Source organism: Dromiciops gliroides, chromosome 2 (genome assembly GCF_019393635.1).
Source record: "Dromiciops gliroides isolate mDroGli1 chromosome 2, mDroGli1.pri, whole genome shotgun sequence".
NCBI classification, from domain to species: Eukaryota; Metazoa; Chordata; class Mammalia; order Microbiotheria; family Microbiotheriidae; genus Dromiciops; species Dromiciops gliroides.
Window position 1 is genome coordinate 491,669,775 of NC_057862.1, and position 19,390 is coordinate 491,689,164.

The following is a 19,390-nucleotide window of genomic DNA, read 5'->3' on the forward strand; positions in this document are numbered from 1 at the left end:
TATTAAAATAAATAGGATCTTCAAGTTCCCTTTAAGGCTCTTTCAGTTCACTGACCATAGGGATTTTTAAAAGTAGACAAATGTTAGAATTTGTTTCTTTTCTTTTTTTTTTTTTTGGCGGGGCAATGAGGATTAAGTGACTTTCCCATGGTCACACAGCTAGTAAGTGTCAAGTGTCTGAGGCCGGATTTGAACTCAGGACCTCCTGAATCCAGGGCCAGTGCTTTATCCACTGCGCCACCTAGCTGCCCCCTAGAATTTGTTTCTAAAACTAATTTTATGATTAGATTTTACTCTGCAGCTGAATATCAATAAAGATAATATTTTTTCTTTGAGAGAAATTCTTCTGAATCTCCCTTTGATCCATTGAGACCTCTGTGATCTTTCTTCCAGTAAATGGATTGATTACACAGGACAGGCACCTTTGAGACCCCTTAGGATTTGTGTTGTCTTAGCTGAATGGGTAGGGAGTAGTGGGCGTCCTTGATCCATCTCTACCCCTACAAAGACAATAGGGATTCTGACTTTTTTTCATAATTTGATGAGGTGGCAGTTAAGGTCTCCTTGATACCATACTAGAAGTCAGTGTAGGGTAAACATTGTCCTATGACAGGAAGAGATTTTTAATTGGAATGGGGTTTCCTACTGACCACCTCTTATTCAGTCCCTTACTCTTTTTCCTTTGTCAAAAGTGTTGTTTCTTCAAAATAACTTGTTACATGCTCAGGCAACAAGAAGCCCTCCCTGCAAAGCAAGGGAACTTCTTAGATGTGTGTACAATTATATTTTGTTCCATGATTCTATAGCAAGGAGATTGACATGTCTCCCTTTTTTTATGAATTCAGATATAAAAATAACTTTTTAAGTACCATGAGCTCCTTTAACTAGAAAAACTAATATACCATTGACTTAGATTGAATTTCATTATTTTAGAAAAACAAGACCTTTTGACTCAGATAATTGAGTCAAGTTATACATTGTTAGTTAGCTTCTCTTAAAAAAGAAAAAGTAGACTAGCTTCCAAGTTCTGCGGTAAAGGGTAAATGTTTAGGTCTTTTGAATTCCAAGTGAAAAGAATTAGAACCACAGTTGCAAGAAAGAATTGTTTCATTTTCTTTCCCATACATACACGTTTGATTTACATGCATGAATAAACATTTTTGGACAAGTGGTTTAAAGAAGCCACTTTTTCATTGATTTGGTTGTAACCAATTTTTGTTCTTCCAGGGGAGGTTATGGATCCAAGTATGGTGAAAAATGTTTCGAAAAGGCAAAAAGCGACACAGTAGTAGCAGTTCCCAAAGTAGTGAAATCAGTACTAAGAGCAAGGTAAGGGGGGTGGAGTTTAGACTTGAGTCACCAGGCAGCCAGTTAATTTGTTTGTATTTATAACAAATAATCCAAATAGAGTGTTTATCATAGGCTCATAGGGGTTAAGTGACTTGCCCAGGGCCACACAGCTAGTGTCAAGTGTCTAAGGCCGGATTTGAACTCAGGTACTCCTGAATCCAGGGCCAGCGCTTTTAACCACTGCACCATCTAGTTGCCCCCAACATGATATTCTTTAAGTGGTATGAACATTTAATTTTGTAATTTGAAGTCTTGGATCTAATTCCACTTTGGACGATGTCCTATTTTGGATTTTCTCAAGTCATTGAAGCCATTAAAATAAATCTGCTACAATGTGCAAGTGGGTTCTTTGCAATGAGAGCTGAAAATGTTCAGATTTTCCCTCTTGGGGTCACTTTACCTCTCAGGGCCCCTGGCAGCTTTCTCAGATGCTAGCTTGTAGAAGAGTTGTCATTCTGCATCTGTGATGGGAGTTTCCAAATACTACTCATATAGCAATGGGAACTCCCCTCAACTGTGAACTTGCAGGTTTAAATGGTCCCCCAAATGAGGAGAGTTTTACACACAGGGTTCTAGGAGAAGACACTTGAGTTTTAGAGACATCTGTTGTACAATTCTGTTTACTCCAGTGGGAGATTAATAAACAGTGCAGCATGCATGACAAAGGATCAGGTCCTTCATTTTATAGATGAGGAAGTTGAAAATTAGCAAAATTAAGGGAGTTGCCTAAGGTCATAGAGGTGACAGAGCTGGGTATTTGTCAGTTTGCAGGTAAAGTTCAAATATGTGGGTATATTATCTCTCATAATCACAGATGACATAGGAAGGAAAATAAATAATTCTGATAGGCACAGTGGTGAGATGGAGGAAGGATTGCTGCATTTAGAGCCAGAGGAGTTGGGTTCAGCTCCTGACTTTGCCACTTGCTACAAGTGTGACCTTGGGCAAGCCCTTTCACTCCTCTGGGCCTCAGATTTCCTCATGGGTGAAGTGAGGTGCCTGGATTAGGTGACCTCTGTGGCCCTTTCCAGGTTTAGACCTGTTATCCTATGATTTAGGATTTTTAAAAAATTTGTTTATTTTGTTTTGTTTTTGTGAGGCAATTGGGGTTAAGTGACTTGCCTAGGGTCACACAGCTAGTTAAGTGTCTGAAGCCGGATTTGAACTCAGGTCCTCCTGACCTCAGTGCTCTATCCACTGCACCACCTAGCTGCCCCATGATTTAGTTTTACAAAATCTAATTGATGCAAATGAGAACATCTAATCCTGAACAAAGCTCTTGATTTTCCTAGTCACAGTTTATGAAGACTGATTTAACAATTCAGCAAACACTTAGGGCCCAGCACTGAATTGAAGAGATACATGAAGGTGAATAGACATGGACCCTGTTCTCATGGACCTTGCAGTTTAAGTAGGAGGATAAAACCTATCAGCCTTTTTGATTGGCAGGATTTTCAAAGTGAAATGTTGAGGAAGGTAGTGAATCACTCTCCTTGTAGGGATTCTTAGTTTCAGGAAGGCATTCTATGATATGTGTCCCTAGTGATAGAGAAACTACCAACATTTTTGTCTGCTGACATTCTACCTTTCAGAGGTCACCTCCAATTCCATTTCTTGCTTGAAAGCTTTCTTGATTCCCTCTCCTGCTCTGCCCTCCTCCTGTCCTTCCATCCAGAATTATTTGGCTTCTGGATTCTAACATAAAATTCCTGTTTATGAAAGCACAGAAAAGTTTGGACTACAATATACCCTACATTCTAGTCACTACATTGCAAAATGAACTCTGTTGATTATTATCAGGGAAAGGAATGCAAAAGACCCCCACCGAAGCTGCCCAAGGCAAAGTCCATTATCTAGGTATGATTTGATCCCAAGAGTCCTTCACTGAGCTAGACAAAAGTCTATCTCCATTTCTTTTGTTCTCTTGGGTTTGTCCCAAATAAGATTTGTAGAAGCTTCTCAAGAACTGGACTTTCTGGAATGGGGAGGGAGGAAGAGAAAAAGCACTGAGAAACTGATCCCTGGGTCCCCCAAGAAATCCATTATTAATAATTATTTTCTCACAGGGTGAAGGAGGAAAAACATCTGAGAGGTGATGTAAGATGAGGAGGGAAGAACAGCTTTCTTAAAGAACGGGACTTTAGTATGTTTGAAGGCAGTAGGAGAAGAACCAGTAGACAGGGAGAGTTTGAAGATTTGGGAGACAGAAAGATGTGATAATGGAACATGCAGTCTGCTGGAGAAGATGGAATGAAATGAAATTAAGTGGTAGAGTTGACTTTGGCAAGAAAAGGGCCACCTCTTTGTCAGAGACTGGGGGAAAAGAAGAGGAAGAGGGAGATATAACTATCAAGGGGTTTTGAGATGAAGAGAGGGAGTAGTGGAAGCTCAAATGGCTTCAATCTTCATAATAAAGTAAGAGGCAATTTACAGGGCCAGGTCTCACCTGAAGGGGCCTTCAGGTAGGAAAAAGTTTGGAATAGCTTCTGTCGGAAGTGAGATAGGAAAGCAATTGGGGAAAAGTAAAAGGGCTGACTACCTGTAGTGAAGGCCCCATTGAGGTTAGGTTCCATGCATTTGTAATGTACTCAGCTACTCAGTCGTCAAGCTTTCTCTAGTGTCCTTGTTGCTCTTGAGTAGGAGTAGAGGAGGTGGGATGGTGGGAGTAATCCAAAACTGAGGTTTAGCAAGATGAATGGTGGTGATAGGAAAAGGTGATAAGGGATTCAAGAGGAGAGGACAGTGTACAGTTGAAATGGCCATTGGGTTGAGGTTGGAAAGGGAAGAAAATGAAATCAGAGTAATGGCCTGAGAAAGTATGGAGGTAAAGAGATTGAAGGTCCAGATGAAGGTTGAAGAATAGGTTTAGTAGGAGTGAAATTGTGGGAGAGGTGCAGTGATAGCTTATGATTAGTTTGAGATTAGTTAAGTAGAACACTTATGGGTTCCAAAGGTTTGTCATGCTGGGGTGGGAGTGGGGATAAGCTCCCACTCTCTATAAAATGCTCCAATAGTGTGCATCTCAAATAGCCTCTGACAACCAAAGCCCAACTCCTGGCCTTCTCGAGGCAGAACTGTTTCCACTAACAGGAGAAGGGGCGAAGGAAAGTCACTGGCACCTTAAAACCAGTCACTTTGGGCAGGTGGGGCTCATTAGCCTTGGCAGGCAACCCCCCTAGGGGAAGGAAACCCTGATTTTAAACCTCTGCTTCTTTGCGGCTATACCCAGATATGGGAAAGGCTTCAGTAGTTAACCCCAAGGAAAAATCAGGAGTTGAGTCCCTTAGGCAGTTGGATGTTGTACATCACATCCCTCTGGCAACTCCTGTGGTGGCACTGGTGCCAAACTGTATTGGTTCTGCCTCTCCTTTGGATCCACCAATGTTACAGAGAGGGAAAACCTGCTGCATGGGCAACAGCTTGTTTTCCATATTGATCCGCCCAGGCCAGTGCCCTGGAGAGGACACTCCAGCTACTCTTCATGGGGTAGATACAACACGGGATGTGGCAGTTACTCACTCAGGAGCTGTGGCTCCCATATCGAACTGAGCAGCCTCACTGTGGCCTGTGGTTCTTCAAGGTGCTGATCCATGGTCGTCCTCAACTGGTGGAGGCCTACTACTATTACTACTACTACTACTACTACTACTACTACTACTACTACTACTACTACTACTACTACTACTACTACTACTACTACGGTTAATGGGGAAATCTAATGTGTGACCATCTCTGTGTACGGCTAAGGTGGAATAAACTAGTATGTCAGGGGATTTAAGGAGACTGAGAAATTGGAAGGTTAGGGAGTTTGAGGGAGGATCTAAGTTGATATTACAAATACCCTAGTATAAGCTAGTATAAGGGGAGGAGTTAGATAGGAGAGAAATATGGTGAGCCAGGTATTGAGGGAGTCCTACAAATGGCAGCTACTATAATTTGGAGAGGGTGTGACATTTTGATTGAGTGGACTTCAAAAAAAAAGAGAAAGGTTGCTGAGTGAAGGAGGTAAAGGGGGAGTCTGGGATTGCCCAACTAGGGGAATAGAAAGGGGTCAGGGAGTATTCTAATCTTCCCTCCAGGACCAGGGTTTTGTGGTATATTAGAGAAGGTACAACATGTGATGGGAAAAGTCTTGAAGGACCACTGGATCTAATAAATTACATCGATGTGGCACAGGTAAAAATATGTTTATGTAAGAGACAGAAGTTGTAGTGACTATGGTCAGGACAGCTCAACTGCTTGCTGTTATCTAATCTTAGATACTAAATCAATTTTTGGCTATGGCTCTTGAAAGGTCAGTAACATCTCAGTCCACTAGATGGCACTGTTTCCATGGGTTAATTCTTGAACTATGGTTCCAGCAGGTTTTAAAAAATATGTATTAGTAGTTAATAGTTATTGAGCCTTGCATGCTTGGCAGTGGGTTTTTTTTCTTCAGTAAATTTATAAATCTTGACATGGCCATTGCAGGAGTTTCTTTTGCTGGACTGGGCATATTTGTTACAAGAGTTTTTGCTTTTCTTTTCTCTTTTTCAATTGGATAGGGAAGAAGAAAAGAAAATAAATGCTTAATTTAAAACTTATTATTAGAAATATAATTACTCATGTTAATAATTGATCACAACTTCCATTTCTGGAAAACTTAGCCATAATGCTACTGACAGAGCAGTTGGTGGAAATGAATGTGGAAGAAGAGAGATTAATATAGGCAAGTGGTAAAATAAATGTTTCTTAGTAGTTTATAGAAATTAAGTCAATCTTATTTTAATTGGAAAAGATATTCCTGATATTAATTTCCTTAGCTATTAATTTCCATATTAACCTACTTACTTCTTATAACATAGGTTGTCTAATCATTTAAATTATGGTAATGGGCTGAAATTTTGTATATGAATGTTTTCCTATTTTAATTATAGTTAATATTTTGTATCATTATAAAATTATTAGTATTAAGTTGTGATGAGAGTTAATCCTTTGTGATTAAAATGAGTTTGATCTAGTATGGGAGTAGAAGTTGTCATTTAATCTGAGCTAAAACAATCTTCTAAAACTAAGTTTAGGGTACTAATAATGCTGCTACAGTAATTAAGATTACTGTAAGTAATTAAAGTAAGATTACAGTAACTATAGGAAATAGTTTGTGCTTGTATAGCAGTATGGCACAACTTGAGAGTATTGCATACATAATGTAACAGGATTTTTCATTATTTTAAAAACTAAAGCACAAATTCCAAATTGCTCATATCAGTGTGATTTTTTTCGTCCAGCCTTCCTGTTCCTATAGTGTCTTAAAATTCTATCAGTAATACAGAACTTTTAAAAAAGATATTTTCTTCTAGTCTACTTTGGAAAAGTTACTGTATTGTATAAGAGCACAAAAGAATTTTGGTGACTAAGAAGTCAAACATCTGGCTGTGATTAAATCTCTTTTGTGGAAACCCTAGCAACTTCCTGGGAATATCTAGGTTCTGTGAAACTTTGAAACCAAAAAGTAAAGTCTGTGTATGTGACTTGCCTAATCTTTTTATAACATTGGTTGCCAAGCAGTTCAGCCCTTGTTTATGGAAATGATGATTTTATTTAACACACAGCTGAATGTCATCAATCATTATAGACATATCCAGAGAATTATGCCCAATTATTATAGAAAAAATCAAATGTCAACTGAATTCAACAGGTAAATCTGGGGAAAAGATGATCAAGCTAAAATAAAAATTTACTATCTTGTTTCTGATAGGTTAAAACAAAGAAGTGGTGAATATTTGTTTGAAAAAGTGGTTTGGAAAAAAATAACTTTTTTTCAGGTGAAACAATCTGCCAACCTACCTGAAGAGCTAGGTAGCTTTGGTATAACTGAATATATCTGATGTGCAGGATATGATTTAAAGAAATGCATATAACCTTGCTGTGGACATGAGACAAAGTTTGACCATACTTCCTGATTATTTAATTTGTTAATCATAGACTTGGAGAACTCTTTTTAGAAAGGTTATGTTTTTTTTTTTAATCCAGAGGCCAAAAAAAAAAAAATAAGCCATTAAACTCATCAGGTTCCATGAGGATAAATCTCTGTTATAACTTTCAGGGTTCACAAAAAATTAAAACAGCAGATAAAACCACACATACAAATATGTGGAAATATGGACTTTTTTCACACATCTCCGAATAATAGTATAGCAAAATAACAAACAATAATGTTTAATTGTGCAATGAATAAGATTTTTGCTTTATAGGAAACTCTCCTAAGTCCATCATACATCCTGAATTCTCTGGGCTTTAAATGTTGGACCATTTTGTGATAGTCCCATAAGCACAGACATGGGGAGTGAAGCTTAGAGGGTCTGACTGGACTTTTCATGTAGAACTTTGGTGGTGACTATTTTTCTTTTCTGTTTTTCCTTTAGACTTTGTGATGAAATAATGGGACTTAGCAGATACTCAAAGACCCACCTGGAGATTAATCTAGACTGATTGAATCAAGTGAGAGTGATTGACTGCTGATTAGTTAACTGGATTGTAATCACACCTGCCTATCCCTTAATGGTTTGGATGACGCCAACCAATCAGCTTGAAGCAGGTGTAAGGACTGCCTCTGTTCCAGACCTATAAAAACCTTCCACAATCAGCTTGCTGGAGAGTTCCTGGTTAAAGCAGGCTCGTGGAGGAGGACTTCAGGAAGAACTCAACCAGGCTGGAACTCTAGGCTAGGTAGGACTTCTTTTTCTTAACTTTCTGAACTCCTTGTGAATACCTCTATGTTTTAATAAATGTTTAATGTCCAAAGACTGGTGCTGAAGCTTCTAATTTAAGGAGACCACAATATGGTTTTTAAACATCACAACTTCAAAGCAAGATGAAAAATTACCATTTGTTTCTCTGGAGGAGTTTATTATGGAAGTGTCTAAATATGGCATTAAAGTATCCCCGTCTGATTAATGTGTAAAGTTTATCATGTCTTTTAAATATAATTTGAAAGGAAAAAAGATCATTGAAGATTTAATGTTCTCAAATGACTAGAGACCTTGTTGTGTTTAGATACTCCATTGTTCATTCAACAAACATTTGTTAAACACCTATACGGGATAGTACTCTGCCTGGCAGTAGGAAAATATATCTCTGGAGCTGTGTGTCTAGCCTGTGGGTCATGTACCCCTTCAAGGGCCATGGAGTCATTACAAGGGATCTCTGTGCGTACATGCAATTCAGGCATCTGGTCCAACTCCTCAGTAAATACCTTCTGTTGACTGAAGATCTCACACAGATAGATGTTTCTGTATAGTATTACTGGTTTGTGTTCCACATTAACAAATTCATGGTAGCTTTTTGTCACAGCTTTTGAATTGCTAGAAGCTAATGAACAGCACAATTATAAATATATTAAGGACCATGAAATTTGTTTTTAGTGAAAAGAATCCTCTCGTCCTTGAAAATATTGATTGGGAGGCAGCTAGGTGGCACAGTGGATAGAGCACTGGCCCTGGAGTCGAGGAGGACCCGAGTTCAAATCTGACCTCAGACACTTAACACTTACTAGCTGTGTGACCCTAGGCAAGTCACTTAGCCCCAATCGCCTCACCAAAAAAAAAAAATTCATTGGTGTAGATTTCACACAGCCCCTGTCCTTTTGGCCCTTACAAGTGAGAGGGACAAAATAGACAAATATCACATTGCTGTGTTACTTGTGTAATGATTGGAATGATGCCACCTACTGGAGACTTGCTGTGGGAAAGCTCCACCATGAGGAAAATGCCTCAGAGGCATTGTGGCTTTTCCTTGGTGTCAGGAAATGACGTTTGCTCATGGGTGCTGTCTATCAAGGCTACCAGCCAATCAACTTGAGGAGCCTCCTATTTTCTGGGAGGAGACAGGAAGGAGGAAAGGGAGCCTGCGTGGAGAGCTCTTGGGCTTTTGGGTTCCTGACTTGGTGGTGGTGGCGGCGGCGGCAGAGGACTTCACAGGAAATTTGAGGAAAGGTAGGAATGCCAGGCTGTTGGAATTCTGTTCTCAATCTTTTTCTTTCTATTTTCTAATAAACCCTTAAAAACCTAAACTCGTTTTTATCAGTGATTTTAGTCAGTTTCCCCCAAAACTGGGGGAACAGATTAGAATTCACATTTAGAATCTTAAATTACACACTTGGAAGTATAAAGGAAAGTGCTCTGGCAGGTGTAAGGGGGGTAATATTTGTTAAAACCAAGGAAGAACATCAGGGAAAGCTTTGTCCTCTTGTCTGATGCCCTTGAAGGAGTAAGTAGCAGGGGCCCATTCTGTAGGTAGAGATGACTACTTCATATTAGCAACTGCTTCGCAGGGATCCTTGAAGCAGTTTTACCAAGAGATAAGACTGCTCCTTTAAGAGGGAAGGGACCTTTTAGGATGATATTTTATTATTCTTATCATCAACATACATTAGGAAGTTGTTAGATTGACTTTTATGGAGCTTACTTTAGGGAGGTGTGATATAAAAAGTGGACTACAAAGACTGACCAGCAGAGGGCACTATTTTGTGGCTTTTTTGGGGGGAGGGGGGCAGGGCAATGGGGATTAATTGACTTGTCCAGGGTCACACAGCTAGTGTCAAGTGTCTGAGGCTGTATTTGAACTCAGGTCCTCCTGAATCCAGGGCTGGTGCTTTATCCACTGTGCCACCTAGCTACCCCTATTTTGTAGCTTCAAAAAGCATTACATGACCAAATTTCTGTATATTGTATTGAGAGAGTTCTGTGAGAAAGTGTGAGTTTTTCCATGTGTGTATCCTTAGAACAAGAACCAGCTTTCCTAACAGCCATGATCATTCTGGATTTTCCCCTCATTTCTGTAGGATGTTTTGCACAGACATACTCTGTATTTAATCCGGATGGTGTGTTATGATGATGGTCTAGGAGCAGGAAAAAGCTTACTGGCACTAAAGACCACAGATGCAAGCTATGAAGAATATAGTCTATGGGTGTATCAGTGTAACAGTCTGGTAAGGTTTTGGCTTATTTCCTCTCCTCCCTGTCCCTACTTTTTTACTAGCTAATTCAAACCAAGAAGTAAAACTAAGAAACTTTGTTGGTTTTTCAAGGTCTGGGGAGATGGCACAATTCTGGAGGCTGGGTTGGCTACTCATGCCTGAGACCCTTTGGGAAAATTATTGTATTAGGTCAAAATCCACAGTAAATATATATATTTTTTAATTAATTTGTTTTTTTAGTGAGGCAATTGGGGTTGTGATTTGCCCAGGGTCACACAGCTAGTAAGTGTTAAGTGTCTAAGGCCGGATTTGAACTCAGGTACTCCTGACTTCAGGGCCGGTGCTCTATCCACTATGCCACCTAGCCGCCCCTACAGTAAATATTTTTAAAACCAAGGAATGCTGTTTTTAGTAATATTAGTTTTGTCTTTTTACTGTTTTACATAATACAGGAACAAGCACAAGCTATTTGCAAAGTTTTAGCCACAGCTTTTGACTCTGTATTAAACATCTGAGAAATCATGAGTTCCTGCTAGAGTGGAAGAGAAATAACTTCATTTGAAGGAACCCAGCATTCAGGATGAAACAGGAGGTAAACTTTTATCTCCACTAAAGAATAAAGAACCCTCATTCCAGTTTCATAAAGAAGAAGATGAATTTTAAAAGTATTGTCATTTCAACCCTTCAAATGTAAAATTTTCTAAGCTCTCCCAAACATTTTTCTTTTTCTTTTTTTTGTGGGGCAATGAAGGTTAAGTCACACAACTATTAAGTGTCAAGTGTCTGAGACTAGATTTGAACTCAGGTTCTCCTGAATCCAGGGCCAGTGCTTTATCCACTGCGACACCTAGCTGCCCCCAAACATTTCTAAAACCCAGTTGAGTGCTGTCAATGGAGTGAACTTTCTGCTTGGAGTATAAAAAGAAGCCTGCATGCCAAATTTTACCCAGCTTAGCACCAGAAAGTGTTGTGTGTAAAAATGCTTTAATGTATAATAAATATTGCAACCTAGTTTACCTTGTGAAAGTTGAATGAGTTTCTAGAGCCATCTGCTATTAACGTGATATGATGAAAGGGGGGAGAGAGGGAGAATTAGCTTAATCAAAAGACTTGACTTCTCCTGCCTTGGCCTTGTGGCCCATGGGTTGCTGAGGAAGGCAAAGCCTGGATGTTGGGCCCCACCTGCATTGCTGGCTTGCCCAGGGGGTATACCGGCAGACCTTGTGTCTCTGGGAGTAGGGGTCCCTTAGCAAAAGTGACTGTTGATAGCACTCTAAAATACCAGGCTATCTTTTCAACATACCTAACAATAAAGGTTACACACACAGGAGCACATTTAAGAAAAGTAAGTCAGTTTAAAAGTATTTTATTTTTTTCCAGCCAAATGACTGGTTAACAAGAGTAAACTTCTGAAACATGCTCTAATTATAAATCACTGCATTCGGGACATTGAAAATAAAGAGTTGATTTAGGTTATACAATATATACAGTTGCTCTGCAACTACACCAAAATAATCAAATGAATGAATTGAATATTATACATCTCAAATAGCATTTTACGCTGCAGATTCGGTGTCATCCACTCCTTTTGAAACAGTTAACACAGCAACCAAATAGACTGTGCATAACATTTCAGAATCATCATCCCTTGAAGTTTGCTTTGATGAAGAATGGTAAATGCAAAATGCCAGAATCTTGCAGCTGAAATTTATGAAAAGTAAACTTTAAATATAAATAGATATCTACAATGGATTCAGATTTATCTCTGCCTGCCCTTTTTTTTTTTTTTTTTTTGCTGCAAAAAGGAGCAAATACCTCAAAGGATGTTAGTGGGCAAAGTACTGAAAATGTATTTCTGCTCTGGCAAGAAGAATAATATTAATTACCTGCACAATAGCACCACCAAATTAGAGCTTTAAAAAATGCCAAGATGTATCCCAGACATGTACCACTGAACCTGACTGAGTAGTGTCTGGGACCAGAACCCAAAGGCTATTGTAAATTTGACTTTATTTCACAGCTGACACCAAATCAACCAAATGCTGACTGCAAGTTTCATATACTAGGAGAATCTGTGTTAAAATAGACAGGAGGAGAAGGGAACTGTGCAAAATAGGGCTGTTTACTTTCTTGCATCTTACCAGGGAATTAAAAATATTTCCAAAACCAAAAATGGAAATCATCAGTAAACATAGTTGTAGTGCTAAACTAAGTCTACAATTAAAAATTTAAACTTTAACTGGGAACTTTGGAAAGTACAAAGAGATCGACTTCAAAACGCAACAAAAACATTGTAATACATTCCAGTTTTTTTTTTTTCACTTTCTCAGTGGCTTAAGAAATGAGTTAATACATCAAGGAGCTATACACACAAGCTTTTCACATGATAAAAACAGGCTATCACAATCAAGTGTACCATTTTCAAAAAAATTAATCATTAACAACTGTCCTAGCATTAGTTTGAGGCTTCCAGAGTCTGTAAGATATTTTTGTGGTTATGAAAAGTCCAGGTGGCCACTGTCTTAATGTATTTTACCATAAAACTTCAAAATTCTCACATCAGGTATTTATGTTATGGAACCCCTATATACCATTAGTAGATAGTCAAGTTTATGTAAGCATGTTTTAATTAGGCTATTATCAACATATGCTAGTGTTCATTACCTGATTTTTTTGTAGCATAAATTCAAGAAAGGTATAACACACTTACTATTAAAATGGATGTGAAAATTGCAATGTTATGTAGTGTTATTTCTATCCACTGGGACCTGGGGATATTTGCTAGGTAGTTGTTAACAGATGAATGAACAGAATTATTTTTAAGACATTGTTAACTACTGTTCATACTGGTATATTATATAAATACATATACACTCATTGCTGAGTTAGGAAACAAGCGCTTTGTGTTTGGAAGGAAAGGCAGTGGTACACTTAACAGGAAACAGCAATTAAGATGTACTAGTGAGTTTTTCAATAAATGCCCTTGCGACTCAGGATAAATATAGTATGGTCCACCACAATAGTCTATTTGTGTGTACAGGTGTTACTGGGTGATTAAATAAGTTCAAGAAGGCAAATTCTAAAACATCTAAAGCATATAATTGGTTTTAAGAACTGCTTTGCAATCCATCATCCTTAGTTTAAAACCAAATTCAGGAAATGCAGTTTTTATAACCTCCTAGAGTTGAATGAACTGATAATATTGCCATGGATTTGAAGTAACCATCAGTAGTCTTGTGAATACAATTGTTCAGGATCAACATTACATAAAGGACTTCCAAAACAGGTTATACACACATGCAGCATATAATGATACAGAGATTCTCAACCTCACAAATTAGAAAATACAAACAGGTAATGCAGAAATTTCCTAGTTGTTTTAAATGTGTGCATATGGTAGATTTCAAAGGAATAAATGTCCTTAAAGGTGAACTCAGGACCTTGCATCTGGAATGACCTTAGTTTAGGAGGGGGCTGGGTTATCAAGCATCTGGGGCAACAATGAATGTTTCAACTGGTTCCCTAAGACAAATGAGATGCTCTGAGATTCACTGACTTTAATATAAGCACATGAAAAGTTATAACTCCCAAATCAAGCCATGACAAGTCAAGAGGGATTTCTTTTCTTTTTTTCTTTTCTTTTTTTTTTTTTTTACTGAGGCAATTGGGGTTAAGTGACTTGCCCAGGGTCACACAGCTAGTAAGTGTTCAGTGTCTGAGGCCGGATTTGAACTCAGGTACTCCTGACTCCAGGGCCGGTGCTCTATCCACTGCGCCACCTAGCTGCCCCCTAGAGGGATTTATTTTCAAACCTCATGTTTCAAAATAAAGGTCTATCTTAAGCTGGTATACTGAATTCTGCTGGTTTGGGTGCAGAGATATTAGTTACAATTATTTTTTCAGTTCACCTTTAAAAATAAAAATGTAAAAATGTGTCTTTGAGAAAGTATATCAATGACTGTTTCATGAAGAAAACAAAACTTTCTTAAAAATCATTTACATATAAAAATTGTGTCCAGAGTTTGAAACCAGAACAATGAACAAACACAACTCAAGAAACTGGATTTCTGGCAAGAGTTTTCAAACCAGTAGTGAAACTGGGACATAAATGTTGATTTGTATATGATGAAAATGAGAAATTTCTTCCTATTTTTTGTTCAGTAGCAATTCAGTCAGCAATAAAGTGCACAAATGATACAGGAAAAGCTCCTTTACGACTAGGATCTCCATCAATGTGGCCAATCTGAAATGAAGATTTAAAACAATTCCATGTTAGGAGAGCACCAAAGTCATTATGCAAACATTTGTTCTGGGATCTGGTACCCGAAATGAACACCTGGAAAAGATCACTACTCCACCATACTCCAACTCTAAATAACTGTATGATGTGGTCTATTGAGAGGCAGCTCATATATTCATAATAAAGAATAAGAGAATTTGTATCCACACGGTAGACCCAACCCCATTCACTTTTTTGTTTGTTTTTTGGTGGGGCAATCAGGGTTAAGTGACTTGCCCAGGGTCACACAGCTAGTAAGTGTCAAGTGTCTGAGGGCAGATTTGAACAGTACTCCTGAATCCAGGGCTGGTGCTTTATCCACTGCGCCATCTGGCTGCACCCCCCCCCCCCATTCACTTTTACTCTTTTCTGGAAAATGGGAGATAAAAGTAAGGATAAATCTCAGACCTTTTGGTATTTTTCACCACCTCCAACTTAGGTTGGAGTCAACACCTCAGTGGCTTTCTATGGAAATAAAAGTAAGGAAGGTTTACATGGATTTCCCAGGAAAGGACCCTCTAGATATTAGATATAAGCTTTTTCAAAATGTAATCACAGAGATGACAACTAACTAACTAAATAAATGTGTATATATATCTATCTTTACCAAACTTCTCACCTCATTCCCAAAGGGAATCCAGAACACCTTTCCTTCTCCTGTCAACTTTAGGTCCAGTTCATACATTTGCCCTTTCCATCCCAGACATAAGTACTTATTGGACATTTTCTATAAATTGTTATTTCAAATTAATGTAATAAGCCAAATTTTGCAACAGACATCCTTCATCCACCTGGGTTTCTTGTGTGGATGGTCAGGCCAAAGTGCTGAGTGGTTATAGATCTCTTCCAAGGGCTCTGTAATGTTCTGGGGCTTGAATTGAAAATCAGTATCACACAGAGGGAAAGAGAAGCTCACAGCACATAGGAGCTAAGTGTGTCATCTGACCAATGAAGGACTTTGAAGAACAACAAGAGTAAAAAGTATCATCAAAGAAATGTATGATAGCAAGATAAGATGGGTTGATCATGAAGTAAGGACCAAGTATGACAAGTGGACAGAGAGCTCTACTGTTATTCTTATGGTATCAAGAGAAACCAAGACAGAACTCCACCATGGTGGGTAGACTCCCTATGCCAGACTCTTGGGTGGACGTGGACAAGATGGATTGTCATCTTTGTCATTGGAGAGAACTTCCAAATCAACAAGATCACAGACGTATTGGAGTATGTGAGTTAGCTGGCAAGTCACTTCTATTTTCTGGACTTTGGTCTTTACCTGAATAATATAAGGGGCTTTCTTAACATTTTGTTTTGTTGTATGGATCTCTCTGGCAGTTTATAGATCCCTTCTTAGAATAACGTTTTTAAATAACTGAAGGAAATGCTAAATTTCAGTTAGAGGTTAGTTAAAATAAAGATGTGATTTTTTTTGGCCCCATCCAAATCCATATACTCCCTAAGGGACGCTAGACCTCTGGATTAGATGGTCTTGGAGGTCCTTTCTGGCTCTAAACCCTATGACCCTAAGAGAGGGTGGCAAGTAGGGCTCCAGTAGCTTGAAACCAGAACTTATTAGCCCTTTGATCTAGGGTGAGGCATTTGACTTCCCCAAGACTTAACTTCCTTATCTGAAAAATGATGATAATTATATTTGCACTACTAACCTCACGGACTTATTTCAAGAAAAAAGCACTTTGCAAACCTTAAAGCACCATTATTAATGTGCAGCATTTATTATGATTATTATTGCCCTAACATAGCAAGATGGCTATGAAAAGGGAACACTTCAGATTATCATGTGCAGCTAAGTCAAGTCTCTGAGGGCAGAAGGATTAAAGGTTAAAGCCTTAAGATCTTTAGGGACCTTGGCTTTTGTTTCTGTCAAGTGTGCAATGGTGAACTCAAGATGGGAGAAGAACCTCCCACTGCCTGGTAATCCCTAGCATATGCAACTCTTCAGAGTTGGCCTGCTTTTTATTTGGTGTCAAGAGGAAGAATCACAGGGAATCAATCAAGAACACAGGAAACTCAAGTGTAGATTTAAATTGAGTAGGCACTTGAAGTAGTTAATGAGGGCCAGGAGAGAGGCATCAAGGCCTTTGTGTTTTAAGGAAGCATTAACTGCCAGGGTTGTGGACATTCATTCATTTGTCAGATTAGTCCTACACCAGTGGACAAAGGAGGAGGGAGATGAAACCAAACTGTTTCAGTCTTGTTAGCAGACCTTTCTGGCTCATAAAGGAAAAGCAAGGGAGAGGGGGAAGAATCACTGGGTCAATGCCCCAAAGCCCAGAGCCATAGCATATTCAATTCAACACTTCCAAACAACTCTTCCCCATACTCACCCACCATTCTTGGTCCTCTTCACCATCCACAATGATCATATCCCCCTCTGAAAATGTTAGCTCATCAGGGTTATCTGCTACACAATTGTAGAGAGCTTTTACTCTTTTGGGTTTTGTCTTTGTCTGGAATATTTAAAGAAGAATAGAAAAAAGCACAGCAAGTCATTATGATGGAGCCAGTAAATAGCAACTGCTCTCTATTTAGGGTGGAAAATGGGAAAAATCCTTCATTTGGTGCAGTTTTTGGATGCCTCTTTTTTACATATCTACATAGCAGGGGAATTTCTTTTTTAAAAAATCCAAGTTTTTACATAGTAGTCACTTTTTAACAACTATTACCCAGAGGAATCCTCCTTCATAACAAAGAAAAAAAAATAAGCACAACCAATAGGGATCCATTTCCTCAGAGCTTGGCTTCGTTTTTTGTTTCGGATTTTAGTGTCAGGGCAGCTAGGTGGCGCAGTGGATAGAGCACTGGCCCTGGATTCAGGAGTATCTGAGTTCAAATCCAGCCTCAGACACTTGACACTTACTAGCTGTGTGACCCTGGGCAAGTCACTTAACCCCCATTGCCCCACCAAAAAAAAAAAAAAGAAGTCTCACGATCTTAGTGTCATTATAGTTTATCTATTACTCTCCTGATTGTTTACTTTACTTAGTATCCATTGACACAAGTCTTTACATACTTCACTGGACTCCTCATATTTGTCATTTCTTTATTTCTTTTTAAACTCTTTTTGGGGTATTCTTTTTTTTTTAACCATTCACTTTTAAATTTTGAGTTCCAAATTCTCTGTAGCCCTCTCCAGTTTCCTCTCTTCACCCCCCACCCCACCTATCCCTACCCCTAGCCACTGAGAAGACAATATAATACCCATTATACATGTAAAGTCAAGTAAAACATATTTCCATATTTTGAAAAGAAAGAAAAATAAAGGAAAAATTTGCTTTAATCCTCTCTGGAAGAGGACAGCATTTTTCATCATCAGTCCTTTGGAATTTTTGTGGATCACTGTATTGATCTAAGTCTTTTACAATTGATCATCATTACAATATTATTCTTACTGTGTACAATGTTCTACAGGTTCTACTTCGTTTTGTATCAGTTCATACAAGTCTTCCCAGGTTTTTCTGAAATCACCCCCTTCATAATTTTTTCAGCACAATAGTATTCCATCACAATTATATACCACAACTTCTTCAGCCATTCCCCAATTTTGGGGGCATCCCCTCAATTTCAAATTCTTTGCCAATATTTGTCATTTCAAGTTAGTAATGGGAAGCATTACCCTTCATAGAATCACAGACTTTCAATATGAAAGAAACCTCAGGGATCACCTCATCTGAAGCTGAGAACAATTAAGACCTGTCTACAGCTAGCAGGTGAGTTGCATCTAGCTATTATTCTCTTTCTGTAATAATGGGATCACAGCTATTCAGTAGTCAAAACTCTTTCATCTACCTGGGAAGAACAAGAAAGATACCCTACTACTTTGGCATCCGTGTTCTCATAGATACACTTCCTATTTATAAGAGCAAGAATCTGAAGGTGAAAGTGAATGCTCTCTTCACATCTTACACACTCTCCCTTGTAATATATTTGTCTGTGTCCTTGTATGTTCTTCTTCCTCTTCTCTACCTCTCTAGCCACCTCCCCTCCACCCCTTATAAAATGTGAACTCCTTAAGGCCAGAAAGTTAAAAATTTTCTTTCATCTTTATATTCACGGTATCTACTGTGAGCTTTATACACAGAAAGTTCCTAATATATGTTCATTTATTGGAGGCATCTAGGTAGCATAGAGGATAAAGTGCTAGACTTGGAATCCAGAAGATTTGAGTTCAAATCCTATCTCAGACAATTATTTTGCAAGTCCTTTAACCTTTCTGTGAAATGGGGATAATAATAGCACCTATGTCTCAGGGCTGAATGAGGGTGATTATTGTAAGCTCCATATTGGTTGATATATAATGATGTTGTAGCTATGATAGTTATATAATGATAAGACTGTCTATATTGCCATATATGTATGTGTGTAAACATATATACATATAATATTATATATATTCGACCTATGCGAATCCTGTGTCAGACATAGAATTCTTGCTGCTTTTGATTAGATACAATTCTTCACCAGCTGCAGTGGTCTCTTAGTCATTCTCTTCCTTCTGCTTTATATAGTTAATTTCGATCTTCTCCCATTATCTGGTCCCAATAAACTTGCCTCTACCCAAATCTCACCTAAGACTAGTACTGATAAGTGATCTCAAGAACTTCTCTACCACACCTGGGTCTGATTAAGAATGCCCCCTCGGGACAGCTAGGTGGCGCAGTGAATAGAGCACCAGCTCTGGATTCAGAAGGACCTGAGTTAAAATCCAGCCTCAGATACTTAACACTAAGTGTATGACCCTGGGCAAGTCATTTAACCCCAACCGCCTCAAAAAAAAAAAAGTAGTT

At 38.6% G+C, this 19,390-nt stretch overlaps 1 protein-coding gene and 1 pseudogene across 4 annotated transcripts in view; one reads left to right on the plus strand and one right to left on the minus strand.

Annotated features, from left to right (window-relative positions):
• Positions 1-1,242: 1,242 nt before the first annotated feature.
• On the plus strand, positions 1,243-11,317 carry LOC122743077 (annotated as a pseudogene).
• A 491-nt stretch (positions 11,318-11,808) lies between these two features.
• Positions 11,809-19,390, minus strand: part of ASAP2 (ArfGAP with SH3 domain, ankyrin repeat and PH domain 2) — a 290,308-nt gene continuing 282,726 nt past the window's right edge. For all 4 annotated transcript variants that reach the window (XM_043983860.1, XM_043983863.1, XM_043983858.1 and 1 more), the window contains 2 exons: positions 16,931-17,053; positions 11,809-14,549 (listed from right to left, as the gene is read on the minus strand). In XM_043983860.1, coding sequence (XP_043839795.1) covers positions 14,475-14,549; positions 16,931-17,053 — 198 coding nt within the window. In that variant the 3' untranslated portion in view covers positions 11,809-14,474. The remainder of the gene's footprint in view (positions 14,550-16,930; positions 17,054-19,390) is intronic.